At 35.2% G+C, this 20518-nt stretch overlaps 2 protein-coding genes across 2 annotated transcripts; one reads left to right on the top strand and one right to left on the bottom strand.

The window, feature by feature from the left end:
• Nucleotides 1-164: 164 nt before the first annotated feature.
• On the bottom strand, nt 165-16391 carry LOC112573201 (transmembrane 9 superfamily member 4-like). Its single transcript, XM_025253348.1, has 21 exons — nt 16241-16391; nt 15086-15196; nt 14605-14707; nt 13947-13990; nt 13320-13453; nt 12790-12892; nt 12502-12554; nt 11487-11528; nt 11086-11177; nt 10779-10931; nt 10536-10606; nt 10189-10321; nt 9970-10051; nt 9638-9713; nt 9338-9421; nt 8958-9053; nt 8623-8702; nt 8278-8341; nt 6716-6835; nt 6300-6389; nt 165-6033 (listed from the first exon to the last, which is right to left on the bottom strand). Exons 1-21 carry the CDS (start codon nt 16250-16252, stop codon nt 5884-5886), a joined length of 1893 nt encoding a protein of 630 aa, XP_025109133.1. The 5' UTR covers nt 16253-16391; the 3' UTR covers nt 165-5883.
• Nucleotides 16392-16497: 106 nt separating this feature from the next.
• Nucleotides 16498-19471, top strand: LOC112573203 (40S ribosomal protein S20-like). Its single transcript, XM_025253349.1, has 4 exons — nt 16498-16638; nt 17163-17265; nt 18756-18955; nt 19340-19471. The coding sequence occupies exons 1-4, from the start codon at nt 16636-16638 to the stop codon at nt 19394-19396; spliced, it is 363 nt and encodes a 120-aa protein (XP_025109134.1). The 5' UTR covers nt 16498-16635; the 3' UTR covers nt 19397-19471.
• Nucleotides 19472-20518: the final 1047 nt, after the last annotated feature.

The raw sequence follows: 20518 nt of genomic DNA, 5'->3' as shown, positions 1-20518 counted from the left end.
CAAAAATATCAAAACAAATTGATGCATTTATATGTAAATAGTTGTCAACATAATAGTTCACAATCTTATGACGCATTCTCTATATGACGTGAAAAACAGACACTATGAAGAAAACAAAATCCCACCTTTTGCACTCAGGATGTTCCACACCACAACAAAGTAACTTCTGTAAACAAGTTTTTAATGCATGAAAACCAAACATGGATTCCCTCATACAACACAGAAAGAGCCACATTCTAGAAGCAGCCCAGTCCGCGCTGAACATCATAGTAGAGGCACACATCACCCAGCACAACCCACTCAACAACTACTACAAAGATCGTTTGTCCATCTTCACCATATTTGTATATCCCCCAAAAAGACAGTTACTACCCTCTAGATCTGTAGGGAATCCAACAGCATACAGCTAACTACTTAAGGTATGTATTTGTTTTCCACACCTGTAAGTTAACCTTCTCAACAACATCTGCACTGGGAGAGAGCAAAGGTTTTGGCCAGCATCTCCAACAACCAAAAAAAGTTTTAGAATTATAAGGTAATGATGACAGTGCATTCTGCTTAAATGCAAGCTCTCAAGATCAAAATCCTGAATGCTTAAGCAGGAGCAAGCTTGCATCTTAGGCTTGTTATATTACACTGATTTTAAAGTTCACCAGAGGAATGATAGTGTGCAGACTATTATCAAATATAAGAAATGCCATGCTGATATGAAATAAGGTGAACAAAATGACAAAGTACTTGCTTTCTGTCAGGTACACCATGATTGAGGAAGGCAGCACATATAAATTACTTTTCAAAATTAAAAAAAAAAAAAATCTGTGAACTCACCATAGTTACAATACACAGCTCACCAATAAATTCGGCCATCTTAATAGCAGCAACACTCTCTGATGACAAGAAAACAGATTTGTTTTCATCATGTGTTCACAGTGACAGTAAATGCTTCAAGATAAAATGAGAAAAATAAACTCAGTACAATTTATATCACCAAAGAAACACTTGAATCAAACCTTTCTATAAGTACACCAACATGAACTTCCCAGAAGGTAATGATCAAGTAAGAACAAAGCTTTTTACATAGCTGTCAACAAATATTACTAATATTAAAAAGACAAAAAATCTAACACAGACAACAAAGTAAATAGTTAGAATGGCACATGCAATGGTGTCAATGGTTTACACACACACACTCCAGTATGAAACCCATTTACTTGCTGTTTGACCAGGCCACACAACACAATATCTTTGCTGATGTTAAAGGGAGAATTTTTATGATTATTTATTATTGTTGGTCAGTGCAGAGTCTGCTTAGGTTGTGATGCTGGACAAAAGTGATCTATTGTGATTATTTTTAAGCACCCAACAATGAAGTAAAATCCAATTGGGTTCAAGAGGGTGTGGGGGAGATTTGAGCCATAGTCCAAACACCTGGAAGATGACAAAACTTAGTATCATTTACTCTTCACAAACGTAAATAGCAGAAATAATCTTCCAATCAAGAAGCCTCAAAGAATATAACCAAACAGGCTACCATTCATAATGATCACCAAATAATCCAAAAACAGAACTTGATAACCTTTTAAAAAAATGTAGAAAATAAAATCTATGCTTGTAGCCTTTGTCACACAGAAGAGGCTTGACTACAAACGTGGCCAGGCATATGGATAAGCTACACACAATTACAGCATCAAAACTCCATTATCCAGCAGCAGAAAGCCTACACTTTGTGTAGCCATTATATCATTTTAATAGCAATGTGTCTTACTAAAAGTGAAAAAAATCAGTTCAACACTTTCAAATCTATGTAGGTAATGAACTGCATTATCATACTGCTGTTAAATGACAAGATTTAAAATATTTAAAGATTATTTTCTAGCACTGCACCACTCTTAAATACAATTACATCAGTCTCCACAGCTTCTTACTAAGACTTTTCTAGGGATACGTATCTCAAATTTTAATTAGATTTTTTTAAAGCTAACTTGTGGTCTAGGCTGTCAATTCTCAGTGTCATGGCAGAGAATTCAGTAATTTTTTCACTTCCTTATCGACTGAGTCATAAACTTGAACTCTCACTTCAAACTGTTGGATTAAAGGTAACAAAATCTAAACCTCAGAATATTTGTCCATATGCTGCAATCACTGGACAGAATTGGTGCAAAAAAAGCAAGTGGAGTTTGAAATTATCCTCACCCTGTTTCTGTGCCCTTGCTGCAAGCACCCTGTTAATAATAATAGATGGTCTTAATGGCAGACCTCTAATTTCTTGATCTGCAATGTTTCAATAAAAGGGCGTAACTGGTAGGGTTCACACACCACAGGCTTGACCCATTCTAGCCATAACAGTATTGATAGTTGTCCCACACCTTCATCAAAGACTAACCTGAGTCACACATAAAATTAAGCTGAAAGCTGCTACTAAATTACAAGCTCATTAGCTTGCTACACAGATTAGTTTGATTTTTGTGGGAGGGGGTGGAACATTTATCTAAATGATAATATTTTGAAGGCTGCAACCAATGTGAAATAATGTCAGCATATGGTAATGAAACATTAATTCCCTTATCAGTGAGCCTACTTTCATGATTAGGGAAATACGTCCTCAAGCAGTTGAGCATTACAATATTTGTGAACAGAAGACTTCTCTGCACAGATCTGAAGAATTAAAATATCTAGGGATAAATGAAATTCTGGCATTTGAAAAAAGTTGTGAACTCAAGTTGGCCTTTAACACACTATATGACCTAAAGCATCACATCATTATGCACTTGCTAACTCCTAAAGGGTTTAACTGTGGTTAAAGAGAAATTACTATAGTTCCAATAGTAGATGAAGTATTGGTAAGATGAAAAAAAAATCTTTTTAGTCATGAACCTGGTGAGAACATGCTAAACAATAGCTTAAACATGTTGTCTGCCTCATGGAATACGTCTGTTCAAAAGCTCTGAGCAAATGCCAATATCTGACAAATGTACACATAGATATGGAAAGCTTTTACTGTTAACAAATCAAAACTAAAAACAATTCAAATTATATAATTTCAACTATAAAATGAAATTAATATGGTGTTTTAAAATTAGTAACCTTGCAGATGGCCATCAAGAACTGTCTTTGATCTTCACTCTAAGTTTCCTGTTTCAACAATCACATGGTTTTATAGCATATTATGCATATACTGTGTCTACCACATGCATACTCACAAATAAACCATCCCTATTCAGCCACTTGCAGACTATGCCTCTCACCCAGCAGTTTACAAAATGGTTTTCTCTCTCTCTCACACACACACAAAATGCACAGTTGTCTAACACGATCAAATGCTGAGTCACCAGTGCAAATATATACAAATATGACCCACACTTGATTCTTTACTGTAAGTTATCACATACAAATTTCCTGTTGTGATTTACCATGCATGGTAATTTACAAGCAAATTTGTTACATTTAAGCCCAGATAAAGATGAAGGCTTTATTTCCACCCCTTCTTTCCTCAATGACCAAATGTACTGCTCACATGGCTGAGCTACTCTTGACAAGTCTGATTATCTTTTTCTAAGTTGGTTCATGACTCTTTTATAGTAAAGATGGCTGTACAAATGAGAGTGATTGCCTTGATGATAATACAACTGCTGGGAAACATTTGCTGAACGTTTCGACATAATTTGGCGAAGTACCTCATGTCTTGAAATTCATAGCATTAACATTCTTTTGTGGAACACTTGCTCGTTCTCTCTCCTCACATGTGCAATTCTCAGCATTCCTTCAAATGTAAATCAGCATCAAAATTTATAACAAAGTTCATTTACATATTTTGATGCAAGTACGTACAAGCTATGGCCACAAACTGATGATACATTTAAATTAGGAGACTTCCATGTGTGTACCTAAGTTGACATACTCTTCAGTCTTCACACATACAACTGCTGCTGTCAACAGTATTCCCACTTCCCCGACTCCTTGAATTCATCACTTCTGGTCCCTCAACTACTTAACTAGAAACTATCTTTAACTGTCCTCCTGTAACTCTGGGCTTTTTTGACACCCTTGTCGACCCCCTGAGGGTGCTCTTTTTTCATACATTTCAACAGTGAGTTTGAGGTGGGTGGGTTAATGAGGAAAATCAAACAACAAATTGTCAAGCATTGCAAAAGTAAAGGGTCACTTTAAAACCTAACTATTAAACAGCCCCAAACACAAAAAGATCACAGAAATACTCAAGTGTAACAGGCATGATTTCTGGCATGCGAAAAAAAAAAAAAAAACAAAACAAAAACTACAAACAGCAGCACCAAATGCTTCACCAGAGCACTTCCAAATGCTGCTAATAGAAAGGAATACACCAAAGCACATTAAAATGTTAAATGCCATGACATATTTTGCTGGGAGTTAGCATGCATAAATTAATTGATAACAATAATGCTAAATCTGCATAAGCTACTGTAACCATTGTTTAATTAAAGGCCCCTGAGAATGTATTGTATATTGCTCAAAGAAACTATGCATCACTTAACAACTAAAGAGATTTTTATATAGTGTTCACCTAAATTTATCTTCAGCTCAGATCAACCTTCCAGGATCATATGCATATTAGAAGATATTATTTTTCTTAAGGGGCTATGTTTTCAAATAACTGGCAATCATAATTGCTTCTTTAGCCTTCAAATACATTCAACTGACTCAGGAATTTTTGGCCCTAACAATGTAAGCTAGGAAAGAAGACCACAATGATGAATGCTTATTAGACAATGTCTAAGGGACTGCTCTCAAGACTTGGAAACTTGGGAAAAATTGCAGTTCACGCTTGTTACAATGAGGTTCAAAGAACATATTATCATACAAAATATAAATTTGTCACACATACAAAATATAAATTTGTCACAGAAACATTTTTGAAGTTTTGTTATCATTCATGCAAACTCTCAAGAATGAGCTCTCAAACACTTTTACTTTAAAGAAATGAACAGCTGTTTTGCAAGTTCTATTTGCAAAATATTCTAGACTTTTATACGCAAACTCTGAATGCCACATATCTGAACAACTTTGTGCTAGAAAAACATGCTATCTTGTCATACTTTCTGAATGCGGCATAAACATAGATTTAATCAAGACATTAAAAATAAAAAACTCATTATAGCTTTAAAACTTGAAATACAGAGAAAGTTAAAAGCACAATGACTTTTTCTACATGTTCATTTTTTAATGGTTCTGTTTATTTTCAAAACAAGAAAGCAGTGACAGGAGTACAATAATAAATGTGCTTCAAGCCATACTGTAAACTAAATTTGTCAAATGATAAAAATACTTAGAAGCGTATAGATGAAGTTCAGCAAAAAGTATTTGTTGACATATTTTTCTCCCTATTCCTTCCACAAAAACTCACTAAAATAAACACCACCATTTATCATCCTGAGCTTTTCCACCTTCAGTTTTTCCTAAGTGCTACATTGCCCCACAAACGTGCACAATTTATAAACAATTCAAAGGACATCCACCTCAACTGCATTCTCAATTCTTGTTACTTTCATCAAGTACAAAGCAAGGGTTATGGCATCTCAGGTACCCACTAGCAAACTTCTCAAGCCCTCATCATACTTTTAGCATGAATACAGATATTAAAATCCTAAATCCAACTTGCACAGCTAGACGATGCATCCATTGTACTGTTTCTTGTTTGCACAGAGAGCACATGACCACAAATGATTACCCAGTAAAGGGTTTTAAAAAGAAAGTGTTAAAAAAAGGTGAGAAAAAAATCTGCTTGCTGGTCTCCTCTTGAGAATACTTCTTTCACAATCATAACATCTGCAAGTTTCACTCTAGATCCCAATTCACCTAGCCCAAAGTCTATCTTAAGCTGGTCAAAAAGTATGAGTTCTTGGATGCTCAGTCAATTTTGATAGCTCCATAGATCTTTCGGATAAACCAGTAGGCAGAGAAAAAGCCTATGGTGCCGGTCAGAACCCAGAAGGTGAAGACTATAAGCAAAGTGTAGCCAAAGTACAGCAATGTTGGGATGAACTCCGTAATCTCCAACTGCAAGATCCAACCAAAGAAACCACATGACTGTACATTCCAAGAAAACAAGACACCAGCATTACCAAATGTAAATGTTGATAAACAGATAACAATAAACAGTTATTTCCTATTTTCAAAAGTGCTTTTGACACATAAAGGACAGGAGTTGCAACTCTGACAACAGCAGTATATTTAATTTTTTAAAACAATATCTCGCAAAAGATTTTTCTGCATTAGGTCATTCACCTCCATTACGGTCTGTCGACAATTTCCAACATTCTTACCTTTGTGTGAAAGTAGAAAATGGAGTATGCAAAGACATAGAAGGCTGAGCCCCCAGACAAAAGGAAAGAACGCCACCACCAGTGGTAATCCTGTCAATGATTAAGCCGTATGACAATCGTGGAATATAAATGCCTTAGAATATTATTAAATGCTCATAAATTCTATTGGATGCTACCTGTAGATCACATCATTAAAAAAAAAAATAAATAAAAATAAAAAGGCCGAACATGAACAGGTGCAAAAGGATGGAGTATTATTTTAATATACTAAGTTTCGGAGCCATTCATAAAAGCAATGAAACAGGATGCACAAAATTACTTTTTTCCTATAAGGTATAAATGTTTCTGTGGATGAGTGTCTCTTCACACAACCTGTAAATCAAGGAACATAAAAAGTAGAATAAAGACATAAATACCTCACCACACAGCTGAAAGTACACCATCACTACGGAAATCTGGGATACGGAGATTATAAGAATGATGAAGACAAGGAACAGAAATCCAAAAAGATAGTAGAACTGGTTCTCCCAGATGGCCTGCACATTACAACAATGAAAAATACAGACATAAGAATACTAATCAATGAAACATCAACACGAGCAATTTCAGTAATAACAAAGCCTTAACTCTATGTAAGACTGACTGATACTACAGATATCACAAAATTTGCACAACATGCATTATACATCATATTAGATTAGTTTCAGTTATTTTCTTTCATTACTGAAGCCGATACATTTTCTTCTCCCATGTGAGCTGAAATTATTTCTCCTCTGATCATGCACCAGTCCACTGGTGAGTTTAATATAAAGGACATCATGAGTGCACAGCAAAAATCGCTGGAAATGGAGCATAAAGTATCACAAAACCATCCTTCAGTGGTATTATATGACGAAGCACCAGAAATATTTTATTTCTTCCTTCATCACACCTGAATTTGTTGACAAAACAGGAAGTAACAAAAGGGTAGTATTTCTAAAAGAAGTGTCATCTGCATTAGCTGAATTCAAAAAGGAATGATGTAACCCTCAGTAAAAGTAAACAGATCAGGACACAACATGCTGTTGATAAATGTTCTCTACAACATTCAGATGAAGTTAGTTCCTAACGATAAAGGCTACAAATGCCAGTGGATTAATTTTGTCCAAAGATCAATCTCTGCTTTCATCAAACATAAGGTGAACACTTTGTCCCATCATCCTCAAGAATTTGCTCAAAACATTTCAAAAGGGATTGTTATCCAGTCATTTGTACAGTACAGGCAAGACTTGAACTTTCAATAACATGAAGAGATGTTCTTCCTACAGCAGTGCCAAGAATACAAAAGCACAAGCTGTTAAAAACCAACTACAATAGCTGGTAAGAAGCTTAAACAAAGATCAAGCACCAGATGTGCAACATCCACGCATACTACATTTTACCTTTTCTACCTTTTATTTTTTAACTTCAATGGAAACTTCTAAATAAGTTCAAATTTGTAGGGCTGTATTCCAAAATCAATTTTTAATAAAACAAATATCTTCTTGAACATGACAATCTGAGAGGTATTTTTTCATCTGACTGGTAGAAAGCATGCTTAGCTTTTCTGGACTCACTAGTACAAACACTAGTTATATGCAACGAAACTCTCCGGTATAGGACAGTAATTATCTTCTACCTACTGGCAGGTGAGAATGCCGAGGTTTGAAGGCTTTCATCTTTAAAATCATCTGTGTACTCATATTTTAGGAATTATTATTTTAAAATGATCTTAACCCAATCATACCAAAAAAAAAAAAAAAATCTTGCACTCATGTTGCCCTTTAAAGCACACATTTTGTCCTTCTAATTTTTTCTTGTCACTGAACATTTCTCTCATCTGCAAACAATGCCAACAGTCATCTTGTGACTTTCTCTCTGTCTTTACACACCAAATACATTTTAACATGGGAGATTGCCTATCACAAAGATAACAAATGACAAGAGCTGTTGCACAAACCGTGAAGATGAAGAAAAGTTCAATAAACATGGCACCAAATGGAAGAATACCAGCCATTAGAGTTCTGCAGAAACAGCAAATGTTTATGTTACAGGAACTGTCAAATGCTGAGACTACTACTGAGACATTTATATTTATGTCTATAGCACATCATTTAGGATATTACTGATTTCATCAAGTGATTGACAGAACTGTCGACTGCCTTAACAATTATGATCCCCAACAAAAGATATGACTGACAAGACCTGTCTTCCCATTACCATTTCAGAAACCATGCTTCTGTACATCATCTTTTTTATAAAAAGGTCTATTGCAACAGGTTAGTCATCTGATACTACCACTTACCCTAGGAAGGGATTCATGTACCAGGTTTGTTCTGGAACCTGCCGTGGAATCTGATTTGTGCGTACTGGATGTTCATATGGCTACAAAACATCATTCAAAAACAAGATTTCATTTCTCCATTAAGGACCTTTAAATTGTTTATATCCAGGAGTCTAACAAAGTTGTCTCCTTTATTATTATGATTTCAAAAACCTGTTAAAAAAACAAAACAAACCCAAACCCGCATTAAGTATCTGCTCTAAGATGCACAGACCTTGTGGTATACTATAATGACAATTCTCTTGTGCCTATATGTGACTGTCAAGTACAGATTTTTTTAAAATAGTTTTGCTTACTGTTTTCCTGAAACCAAAGTAGAATCCAAGGAAGACTAAAGGAAGTGAGATACCAAACCACATGCACAGCAAGGCCAGCATAGTGGTGAATGGAACCTGTAAAAATCAGTATTATGTACTAACCCCATACCAACTCTTCTGCATCTCAAAGGACAGACTATGATGGAAACTCCTGTTAGTTGCCTCATTTCTCATATCACTCCATATATAAAGGGACAATAAATGACACCATTTCAAAATACTCACTCTCATCTTTGCAAATGAACTCTTCGCAGTTTTATTCCAAGTAAAAAGTCATATGGTGTTAAAAAGATGCAGTCAGTAAGCAATTTAAAACGTTACTCTGCAGACGGATTGTTTCAAGTTGACCTAATACTTACAGCTCCGGATGAATGTTTACCCCATATGAAAAAGTTGAGCAGGAAACACACACCAAACATAATTCCAGGGTACACTGTTGCAGTCTGTAACGAAAGTGCCACAAAAATTAAAAAAAGAAATTTTTTTAAATGGCAAGAGTTTCAGATCTGAGCAAACTGTTGCAATTGATTTTTTTCTCATAGTATTCTTTTTCTCCAAAGATTACTAGCTACAAACAAAAACCTTTAATTATAATTGCACTCGGAGCCTTACCTTCAAAGTATGAATAAACAGAATTTAAGCAGACATATCAAAGTTACCTGGAAAGCAGCCTGGCGCCAAAGTGTTCCTTTCATTGTCTTGTACAGACGTGCAGCATAGTAACCGGCAAACAAGCTGTAATGAAAGGATCTATTTTTTATCCGAGCAACAATGTTCAATAAAAGCAGAAGTAAAAGACTGACAGCATTATAAACTATCCTGATGACACTCCCATCTGAGCATTTATGAATTATGACTCGCAAGTAGAAATTACCATTTCATTTAAATAACAGATCTGTAGAAGATGGAAATTATGAGACCAGTCTTCTCAAGGACAACTAAGAACTCAACATGGGGACAAAGTACTGTGAGGGTGCCATCTTTTACTGACCCCATGAACATGTAGAGAAAAATGCCAGCTGTCATTAGAGCTCCTCGAGAGGCTGGAGACAGCATACCCAGCATGGCAAAAACTGCAACATAAACAGCCAATCAATGCAAACAATGCATCTTTGCCACAATGATCCAAGCAAATAGGCCAACAGGATATAAACAGAAAGCTTGATTAGTTTACCATGACAGGATTGGATTTTTAAAAATCAGTACTCACAGATAGTGATAAAAGCCATGAAGAAGACCTGAATGCCAGCACCAACTAGGGCTGTAAGGAGAATTGTGTAGCGAGGCGGGCGAAACACATCTCCATGAACCAGCTTCCATCCTGTCTCCTCAACTGTCTCATCCTAACAAAATAAAACCAATTTAAAAGTCTTTATATATAAAACTATATTTTTTTCCCACATTTTAAATTTTTTCTTGCTTTAATCATAAAACTTATAAAGGTAACACTAACAGGCAGAGCAAATATGACCGTTGCAATTTTTTTTACAACAGACAATAGACATCGATTTTTTTTTTTTAAAAACACAAAGACAGCAACTTTGATGCCAAACTTACCAAATCATCATCTTTGTTATATTGTGCAATGTCTCGTCGCAGAGTGCGCACCATGATCATCGTCAAAATACCTAAGTAACATAAAAATGACTTAAGCCAAATCACAGCTGCGTCCACAATTTGATTCAATCATAAACATGTAACATAAAAAGTCACACCAAATTCATTCTAACTTCTTTTTGACATGAACAAAAGAAAATAACACTGCAGTGGCAATTAAAGATGAAATCATGCAGAGCATACCTGAAAGAAAAAACACCACCACAACAGAGTTTATAATGGAGAACCAGTGGATCTGAACATCACGCATGGCCAGGTAGATATCCCACCGTGAAGCCCATCGCACCTCCGATGCATGCCATTCCACCTCATAGGAAAACACCAGTTTTGTCTCACCTACAATGTATAACATATGGATGATAATTTTGTTTCACATATAATGCATAATATATTGATAATTTCCGCCCCATTCTTGTCAGATTAAAAAAGTCAACAAACTTTATTAAACCATGATAAACAGCAAATATACTGTTATAAAACAGGCTCTTACCATCTTCATTAATTTTCTGTGGAGCTGGTTTGTTTTCCCCCTTTAAATGACACACACCATCTTCTTTTCCTTCAAGCTCTCCATATGTAATACTGTTAAAAAACATCCAGATGCAGATTGCATTACATGACCATTCAATCTATTTAAGTCAACTTTTGAAAGTAGCAATTAATGACATTTTATTCTCATAGTGTCCTCAGAATACTTTTACGACAAAACCAATTTACAAAAAAAAAACAAAAAAACCAAAAAAACAACAACACACAACCGATGCCAAGTTGCTATAAAAATCTTAAGAAAAAAAATTACACAAGGCAAACATTTTTGTAATAATGAGTATCACTTCATTCTTATGATAGTTTAATGATCAAATAATAGGATAATAATACTGCCTACTGTACCTTGTTGGCTGAACCTCAAACCCAACCACACGAAAGGTTTCACTGCAAGTAATGAAAAAACCAATCAAGTCAGAGTTGTTTACCCTTTTCCAAAGAAATCAACACTGAGTGAATACACTTTTATTAATCTATTAATATTCTATGAAAATCAGTATATTTGGTTTATTAGCCATAATGTAAAGTCACACAAGAAAATGAACTACTTTGTTTATATTTGTAACAAAAGACAAGAAATCTGTAAAAGATCAATGACTGCCTTTCCTTTTTTCAAGTATGTTTGAGAATGATTTCTTCTTTTTTTTTTGTGCTCTATCTTGGTTAAGTGCAGATGTAAACAAAAATTTCTGGCTATAGAAAGATAAGATAAGCAAACACCACACAGACTGTAACAGCAAAATATATTAATCAACAGAAGTGTGCAGAAACACCTGCTTTTCCTCCCCCACCACGTCCAACTACCTTCAAAGCCTTGATCATTCTAGCCTTAACTCGAAAGCCCAACTTTCACCTTTGCAGATGATTTGGTCTATACCCATATCAACTTCATTCATCTATCAAAGCATTTTGACATAGGCAAGGCCAAAATAAAGTCATATCCTGAAGCTGACATAGTGACTATGACCTTGTCCTAATGAGCCTGAAGTTGAAACTTAAGGTGAAATACTGCCCAGCTAACCCCCAAATCTGCTTTGACTTGCAGAAGCTGAAGGACCCAAATGTTGTGAAGATCATCAAGGCTGAAAATTTCCACCCTGAACATGGTGAGCTGTGACATAGGCAACTTCTCTAGAAACATCAAAGAGAAGCTATTATCCAATAAGCGCTAGGGTAACAAAGGAAGATGTCATACTGCCCTCTAGATCTTAAAGCGATTTTGGATAACCTGTATTACACAAAAAGACCCTACCCTCAGGATGTTTGAGTCAGCCAGGTTACACCTTATTACAGAAGTCTGTAGCTCATTATTTTTCACAGAAAATGTTAGTGTAGAAACTTATGTGAAAGAATGTCTTACCCATTTTCTGTGTGGTAGCTTAAGAGGAGCTTCAGGTGATTATTTAGGTATACCTAGAAAAAAAAAAAAAGATGAAAAAATACTTTCCCCATCAGACACACAAAACCACCACCTACCCAATCTCTTAGTGATGGCCATACTTGTTAGCTGGATGGATAAATTACTTTGCATTTAACAACACACTTTTGCACATCACAATTATTCATTCTATTCTGTTATTTTTATGTAATCAGTAAGTACAAATGCATGCACAAAATCACACACACCTGTACAGATAAAATTTCTTACTTCTTTGCCATTTACAAAGCCCATCTTGTATCCATGTTCGTATTGAACTTCTTTGCTTTCCATCATCTCAAACCTTGTGGCACATGGCAAGTTGTCCATGATGCTATAATTTATATAATGAAACCATGTCAAATGTCAATATTAGGCAGACTCTTCACTAAACATGTAGTCCATGTAATCAATCTCTACCAATGACAAAGAAATCTGAACAGATAATGTGTGGCAGAACAATCTTTTAAAATCACTTTAATCTCTTTCACTCACACACGTGAGCATGTGCAAGCATGCACAGGAGAAAAAGGAGTTTCAAAATGATTTTTAAAGAAGGCTCAGATAATCTTATACCACAATCTTTTCTCCACTGACAAAACCTTTCACACAACCTTATGCACATACCTGAAACTATCATGACATCATCAAGCAACATATAATTAGCAACAGAAAACTACATTACTTTGCGTACAATGAATTACTGCAAAAACAGAAGAGAGACACATAAATTAATGTATATACACATTATCCAGGCTTACAGGTGGATATAGTAGTCATGACGAATTTTCTCAGCAAAGCTACGCCCCTCCTCTGCTGTCAGTGTCAGTGGCTCATACTTTTTGTCACCCGACACACAAAGCAGCTGGCATTTTTTATTCTCTTTCATGTTCACCTGTGTAATCAAAGAGTGCAAAATTGCATGATTAGTAATATGTACCAAAGTTTTGAAAAATATACAGCAAGAAAATAAATTCTATTAGAAAGAAAAAAATAAAAACAAGAAGGAGCAGAACAGTAATTCAGCTGTGTAAAAAATTCTGTTAAAATGTATTTTATCATCATAACTTACCTGAGATAGGATATAAAAGCTACATTTCAATCCCTCAAAATACAAAACTGGTCTAAACTAAACATCTCTTACACTTCCACACTCTTTCCCACTCCCCTGAACTGAAAAACGTGACCTTCACCGTTCTATTCATATAAGTATGCAAGATAGGGGTGGGTCTTACATTAAATTTTATCATTGTTCTTATCTTTAAGGCATTTAACCTGAGCTGTGTCAGTGCTTTGGGTTTATTTCTCATAATTTTTAGCATTTTTTAAAAATTCATCCACAAAAAAACTTGTCATAAAATTCTATTATAAAAAAAGATATTATTTACCTTATAGGGTGTATTCACTATTCTATCTCCTCGTAGAACCTCACCTTATGATAAAAAAAATAAAATAAATACATGATGACACAATTGCTGTTATCAACAAACTTGCATCCATATTTACAGTATATAACTACACCTTTTAGTATATCTGCAAATAGTTCTAAATGTCGTGCTGTTTTATATATCCTGATCAATCATAGCCTCTCTTGATGTATCAATGAAGGAAATAATAAATAGTGTCAACACCATACAAAAACTGTGCCAGACATAGCATATTTTACATTCCACCAAAAATACAAGCATACATTTTCGCTGCTTAAATGCTGGAAAAAACATGACATATAATGTTTACTTACTAAATTTAATAACCATTTTTTAAAATTCTGATTTGATTCAATCTGAAGACAGGAACAGAAAAGTGCACTTGGATCTGTTTTATATCTTTTAATAAAACAAATTCTCTTGTTTGTTTTTTTTAACATTACTTGGTATGTGTAGATTATATAAATAATCCACTTTATGGAATTTAAATCAGCTATTTCACACAAGTGTCTTTTGTGTCTAGGAAGATGGCATATTAATCATGCACATGAATTATGAAGAACCCACACATTTCCAGCAAACTATTTTTACCACCACCACAAACATATTCAAAAATTACCAAGGTTTTCTGTCTTGTACACAATTCCATTTGGTGGGTGACAAAATGGCAAAGAATAGTACTCATAAGGAAGCTGTGTTTTCGTGCTGGTTAATTTGACAGCCTTTGAAAAAGCAAGAAAAAAAATACAATACATTTCTGCATTTTATGTTATCTTAGCTCTCATAAATAGAACTAATGCTAGAAAAATGCTTGTCACAAGCATGTTTTGCTAGTTTATGGCAGGTTGAAAACTATCATCAAAAGTTATAGGACAATAGGTAGCAGTGTTTTCCCATGTACAAAATTTTCAGTTACATAAAGTCTCAATGTTTAAAACATTTTGTAATAAACAGATTTTTTTATATTCAAAATCATGATACTAATAACAATATTTTTCTGAAAATTTTCAAGAACTTTAACTTTCAACAACTTTAACTAGGAATCTGAAAACCTTATAAGGATGGGAAATACAAACTAGTTGTACATAATATTAACGTACCTTTACATCTACATTATCACCAATCTTGAATTCAACGGGTGCAACACCAGGCACATAAAAAGAATGGACTGTGTCACAGAGACACATCCATATGCCCAACAAGACATGCACCTGTCCAAAAAAAAAAAATGTAGTCTTATGTCTGTTAATAGTCACTGACATGTTGTGCTTTATAAGCAAACAAAATTGTAATGGATAGCCAGGAAACTTAAGAATCGTTGTCATTTTAAATTACACATATCTTTTTTAACCTGCACTGAAGCACATCGTTTTGAAAGATCTGCATCAACACTAACAATGCTTCCACTTATTGAGACTGACCAAAACAATTATTCTAATGAGGTACACAAAACATATGTCAAACTCCTAAAGTCACAGAAATTACTTTTATTAATTTTCAGAACACATCATGAAAGGAGCATAAAGTGAAAAATATGGATATGAGATATCTGTCAGCCCTTTTATTAAGGTCCATTTATAATTATCATATTATATAGTCAGTCAATCGAGTTTTGAAATGTTTATCATCCATTATCAAGTTCATAATCGAACAATGTTCCTGAAACACAAATGTGTTGCTTGAAAAATTATGTACAGGATATTTACTCCTACTGTTAATCTTCCCACAAAGACTGAATTACTGCTATTACTTAATAAAGTGAAAAGTGTATTGTTCAAAGATGCTGAGTGATGACAAATATATTTCATGGACTATTTTTACCATGAATGTTAATTATCAAGCGTACGGAGCATTTCTCCCCTGTGTTTGTGTAAATTTCATCTCACCCGAGTCATAATTACGATATATCAGTAAATAGAAGTAGATGATGGCAGTCTACACCAATGTGTTACCAGAAAGAAAGAGATATATATATAGAGAGAGAAAGGAAATCAAAATAAGAAAATGAATTTGTTTACTACTAATGGGCGTTTGCTTATGCCCTAGGCGGAACCTCCAAAACATTCGAAAATTGTTGAAGATCGAATAATCAGAGCATAAATGAAATGTAGAAATAACATGTGTTCCTTTGAAAGCACGTAAAAATGTATCTAACTGACATTTTGTACTTCAAATTGAGGATATTAGCTCACAAACTAACAAGAACCGACAACAGTACATTTGCTAACAACGGTCACCGAGGAACCTATGCCTACCTTCGACGCCATCTTGCTACAAACGTGTACGAATGTGACGTCACTGTGACGACGAATCGGATTTTCTACAATAGGTCAAAGTGGTTTGGTGCAGAATCTAAGATTTCCTTAATCTGACTATATCACAGTGTAATTCAAAATCTTATGAAATATATTATAAGTTACTAGTTAATAGTTAATTTTCTCACAAGCGCGAACAGTTTGTTTTTTATATCTAACAGTATATTTTAAAATTTGTCTCCTCCCTTGGCCACAATGGTTTAGTCCCAATGATATCCGCTTGAGCGTGCGCAGTCAGGAACCTGTCTCTTAAACCGCGTGCTAAGTCGCAGAAAGCATCTCTGGCTCACCGCTGTTCAACTGTTGTTTGATTAAGTCGGCCAGACGCAAGGAAAATGGTAACACAAACAATCTGTGTACTTATTTATGTAGCATTCTTGTTTTTGGTATATTTTAAAAAAGAAGAATAGGTTTATTTCTGTGTAAATGTTAACAGGCATTTTTCTACGTATTGGAAATGACGGCTAATTATTCGTTTTACCCACTTGACACATATGGTAGTGCAAAACTTTCTAGACCGTAAAGCAGGGAAACATCAAGAAAATATTTTCAACTTTTTTTTTTTAATTCCTGATAAATTGTTAATTAACTTAGATGGGAAACCGGAAGGATTTGTTGCAATGAAAATCGATCTTGTCGGTGGTGACAGATCAAGCAGACCTGTGACAGTTGAATAATAAATAATAATTTAGCTGATTTGTTTTACTTGCACACTTTGTTGAAATTTTGCTATCAGTAATGATGGCTTAAGGTGGCTGCAGCAATAATTTGTAAAACGCTGTTTGCTACATACTGAACACTTGACTATTTTCAGGTTGCATAGTCGTTAGTCTCACTTGTCGCCCCACTTTTTCTTTTTAAGTCAGCCTATCCAGGTAAAGATCAGAAGGCTCCTGCAGAAGATGCTCCCATTCACCGCATCCGTATCACTTTGACAAGTCGCAACGTAAAAAGCTTAGAGAAAGGTAACTGATTGCATAATGACATTTTCTGCCTGGTGATAAGTAGTTTTGGAACTATTGCCTTCTAAATTCACCTGTCATGTAGATGTGACACCTTCCTAGTTTGTGCATATTTATTTTATGTTTGTGTGTAATATAGGCCTTTTGAGTACTGCATTGTAAATGGACAGATACATTACCTGACTGACGTATCTCCTGTCACCAACACAGTAAAGTTTGGCTCTCTTTGGTACAGCTCTTGTCTTGGGCATGCAGTTCTTTCTCTGCGTGTGGCATCTGTTTAAAGGGCTGGCTGCTTTGTCGTGATAGTTGCTGGCTTGGTGTAAAGCACCGATCCCCTCCCACCCCCAATGTCGCTGTGTTAAAGGTGCTTGAACAGAGGGAAGTAAGGCACAGAGTTGTGTGCCTTTGATAAACTGGATGGTGATACAGTGATACCTCGGTTCTCGAACGCCTTGACTTTCGACCAAATCGGTATTCGACCAGGAAATTCGAGAAAATTTTGTCTTGGAATCCGAACAAATATTTGGAACTCGAACATCCGAACGTCCGAGATGAGCCGAGTTGAGCCGAATGGCGTTCATTCGGCCCAGCGCGCCTTGCTTGCGTCATCAGTGTGAGTGCAGAGAGAGAGAGTCACGTTTTTGTGGAGAGAGTCACGCTTTGTGTGTACTGTACTGTATTGCAAATTACTGTACTGTACACTGAATTAATAGTTAACATTTTTAATGACAATGTTAAGTCCACGTTCCGCAAAATTTTGCAAAGGAGAAAAAAACAGCAAACAATTGACAAATTCTTCCGTAAAGAAATCAGACAAGCAACTGCAGAGCAAGATTCTGATTCTCCTCAGCAAAAGATACAGAGAACAGAAACACCCGAAGAGCAGTTACCCTCTGTTTTTATTGAAGAGGACTCCCCTTCAAAACAATAACCATCCCCCTTCCCTCCTCCCTCCACATTCATTCCCTCCTGCCATAAAGTTTGGTACAGGTACAGTAAATGAAACACAATTTACTGTACTGTACTGTACAGTACATTTTATTTATTTATTTTTTTGTTTTTGTTTTAATAAATACACTTTTATTTCTTATTTCTTGTTGAGACTCATGTTTTTCTACATATTATATACAAATTAGGCCAGTAAATAGGCATTTTCTGGGGCTTGGAACGAATTAATCCAGTTTCCATTATTTCCTATGGGTTTCATTGCTTCGGTTCTCGAACAATTTGGTTCTCGACCGTCCTCCCGGAACGAATTATGTTCGAGAACCGAGGTATCTCTGTATTTTAAATTAAAATTAGGCCTGGCAGGTAAGGTTTGTCATTTGAATAATGAATTTATTCTTAAGCTTTTTCATTGTTTCATGTAATGTTTTTCATTGAATTAACATCCTTTTCCATTTACAGGGAAAGTTTCGGTGTTTTTTCCTGCAGCATATTGCTTTTAATTTGTGCATCATAGTAATCAACTGAAATACTTATGTCTTTAGTGTGTGCCGACCTGATCAAGGGTGCTAAAGATAAGCAGCTCAAGGTCAAAGGGCCTGTGAGAATGCCAACCAAAGTTCTTCGTATCACAACTAGGAAAACCCCATGCGGTGAAGGATCAAAAACTTGGGACCGTTACCAGATGCGTATCCACAAGCGCATCATTGATCTCCACAGTCCCTCGGAGATTGTGAAACAGATTGTATCCTTTAATGTGTGCTTATGCTGTAATCATTATGTTAGTCAGAGTGTTGTAATAAATAATGGTGTTTATCTTCAGCAGAGGCTTTATTCTCCTACTAACCTCATTTTTTATTTTTGAAAGATTGTTTGGTTTCTTTCTAGAAAAAAGTCTTTATATCTTTAGCAGATATCTCTGTTCTGATCAACATTTTAGCTGTGATCTGTAAAGATCTCATTTCTCTGATGTCTTGGATGAAACTATATTGTTGGATGAAAGGTTAAATATATAGCAAAAGTTAGAAATGCTGTTGATTTGTATTTTTTTTAAAGTTAGTAATATAACCACATGTTTTGTGTTCCTGAATGTATGTGTATTTTGAAGTTTTCCTTCACTCTTTCTCAGACGTCGATCAGCATCGAACCAGGTGTAGAGGTGGAGGTGACCATTGCAGATGCCTAAACGCTAAATGGGTGGCCTTGCAGCTTTGATATAGTTGTCAGCAGTGTGGTCAACAATAAATTTGTAATAAACATACTTGTTTCCTTTGTTATGCCTTAGCATATTGTGTGCATGTTGAAAAGTTTCACAGGAGGAACATCATAACCAATGGCCTAGACTGTATTGGAAGGGGCATTGAAGGATTATTTTAATACAGAGCAATCATTGGTGATGTAGATGGTGGAAATGTTGCTGGATTATTTTTAAGAGATGGGTGACATCTGCAATGTGGGGATATGTTTTTTTTTCTTTTTCTTTTTAAAGCAAGCATGCAAAAGCATTCCCTATTACATGTATTGTAAGTTAGCATATTTAATACTGTCTAAAAATTTCCAGGAATTTAAGCTTTTTCATGGTGAGAGTAGCCAGAAAGAATGCATTTTACACAAAATAGTTTCATATATGGTAAGGTGTCGTGTACACTTGGTCCTTGATTGCTAAAAGTCATTCCCCCAGTAACGTGAAGAAATTTAAATACACGTGAGTTGGACTTAAGGCCCTATGCTCCTTGAGGAGTAGCAAGGAATAAACTAATGTGATTATTTTTTTACCATGACCTAATATGCACCATTCCAGTGATCTTTTAAAATGGCCATGCAAAACTGTTAAGCATAATTGTGGGTAGGTTGGGAATTAACATCGATATAACTTTACTAGTGGTTGATTCTGTTGTTGGGAGGGAGGATTTGTAATGGATCTGCATTTTTTTTTTAATCAGTACCATTTTGCTTTTTTCTCTTTCAAAGAATTCCTCTGCTGTTTTCTTATTTTCAACAGAATGTAACACCTTTTTTGCATTTTTGCCAGATTTTATTGTGATGAAATATATGCTTAATATGCATGGCTATCTTAATAAAGGTTTTTTAAAGATTGTACTGGATAGTATTGTTTCATGCAAGTTCTTGTGCATTAAGCTGAAGTTGCCATCACATACAGGATTTAAATTATTTTCATCAACAGCCAGTCGGTACATCTATGTAAATTATAATCACATCAGTTACATGTGCAGTTGAGTGGATGGTTTCAGCCAGAAGGGCTCACTTTGAAAGAGCTATGTTTTAATACCCTACCGTGTGTTTGATA

This window comes from Pomacea canaliculata, linkage group LG10 (assembly GCF_003073045.1).
Source record: "Pomacea canaliculata isolate SZHN2017 linkage group LG10, ASM307304v1, whole genome shotgun sequence".
In the NCBI taxonomy this organism is placed as follows: domain Eukaryota; kingdom Metazoa; phylum Mollusca; class Gastropoda; order Architaenioglossa; family Ampullariidae; genus Pomacea; species Pomacea canaliculata.
The sequence above is the reverse complement of the archived record's forward strand: the minus strand, read 5'-3'. Positions and strand labels throughout refer to the sequence as shown.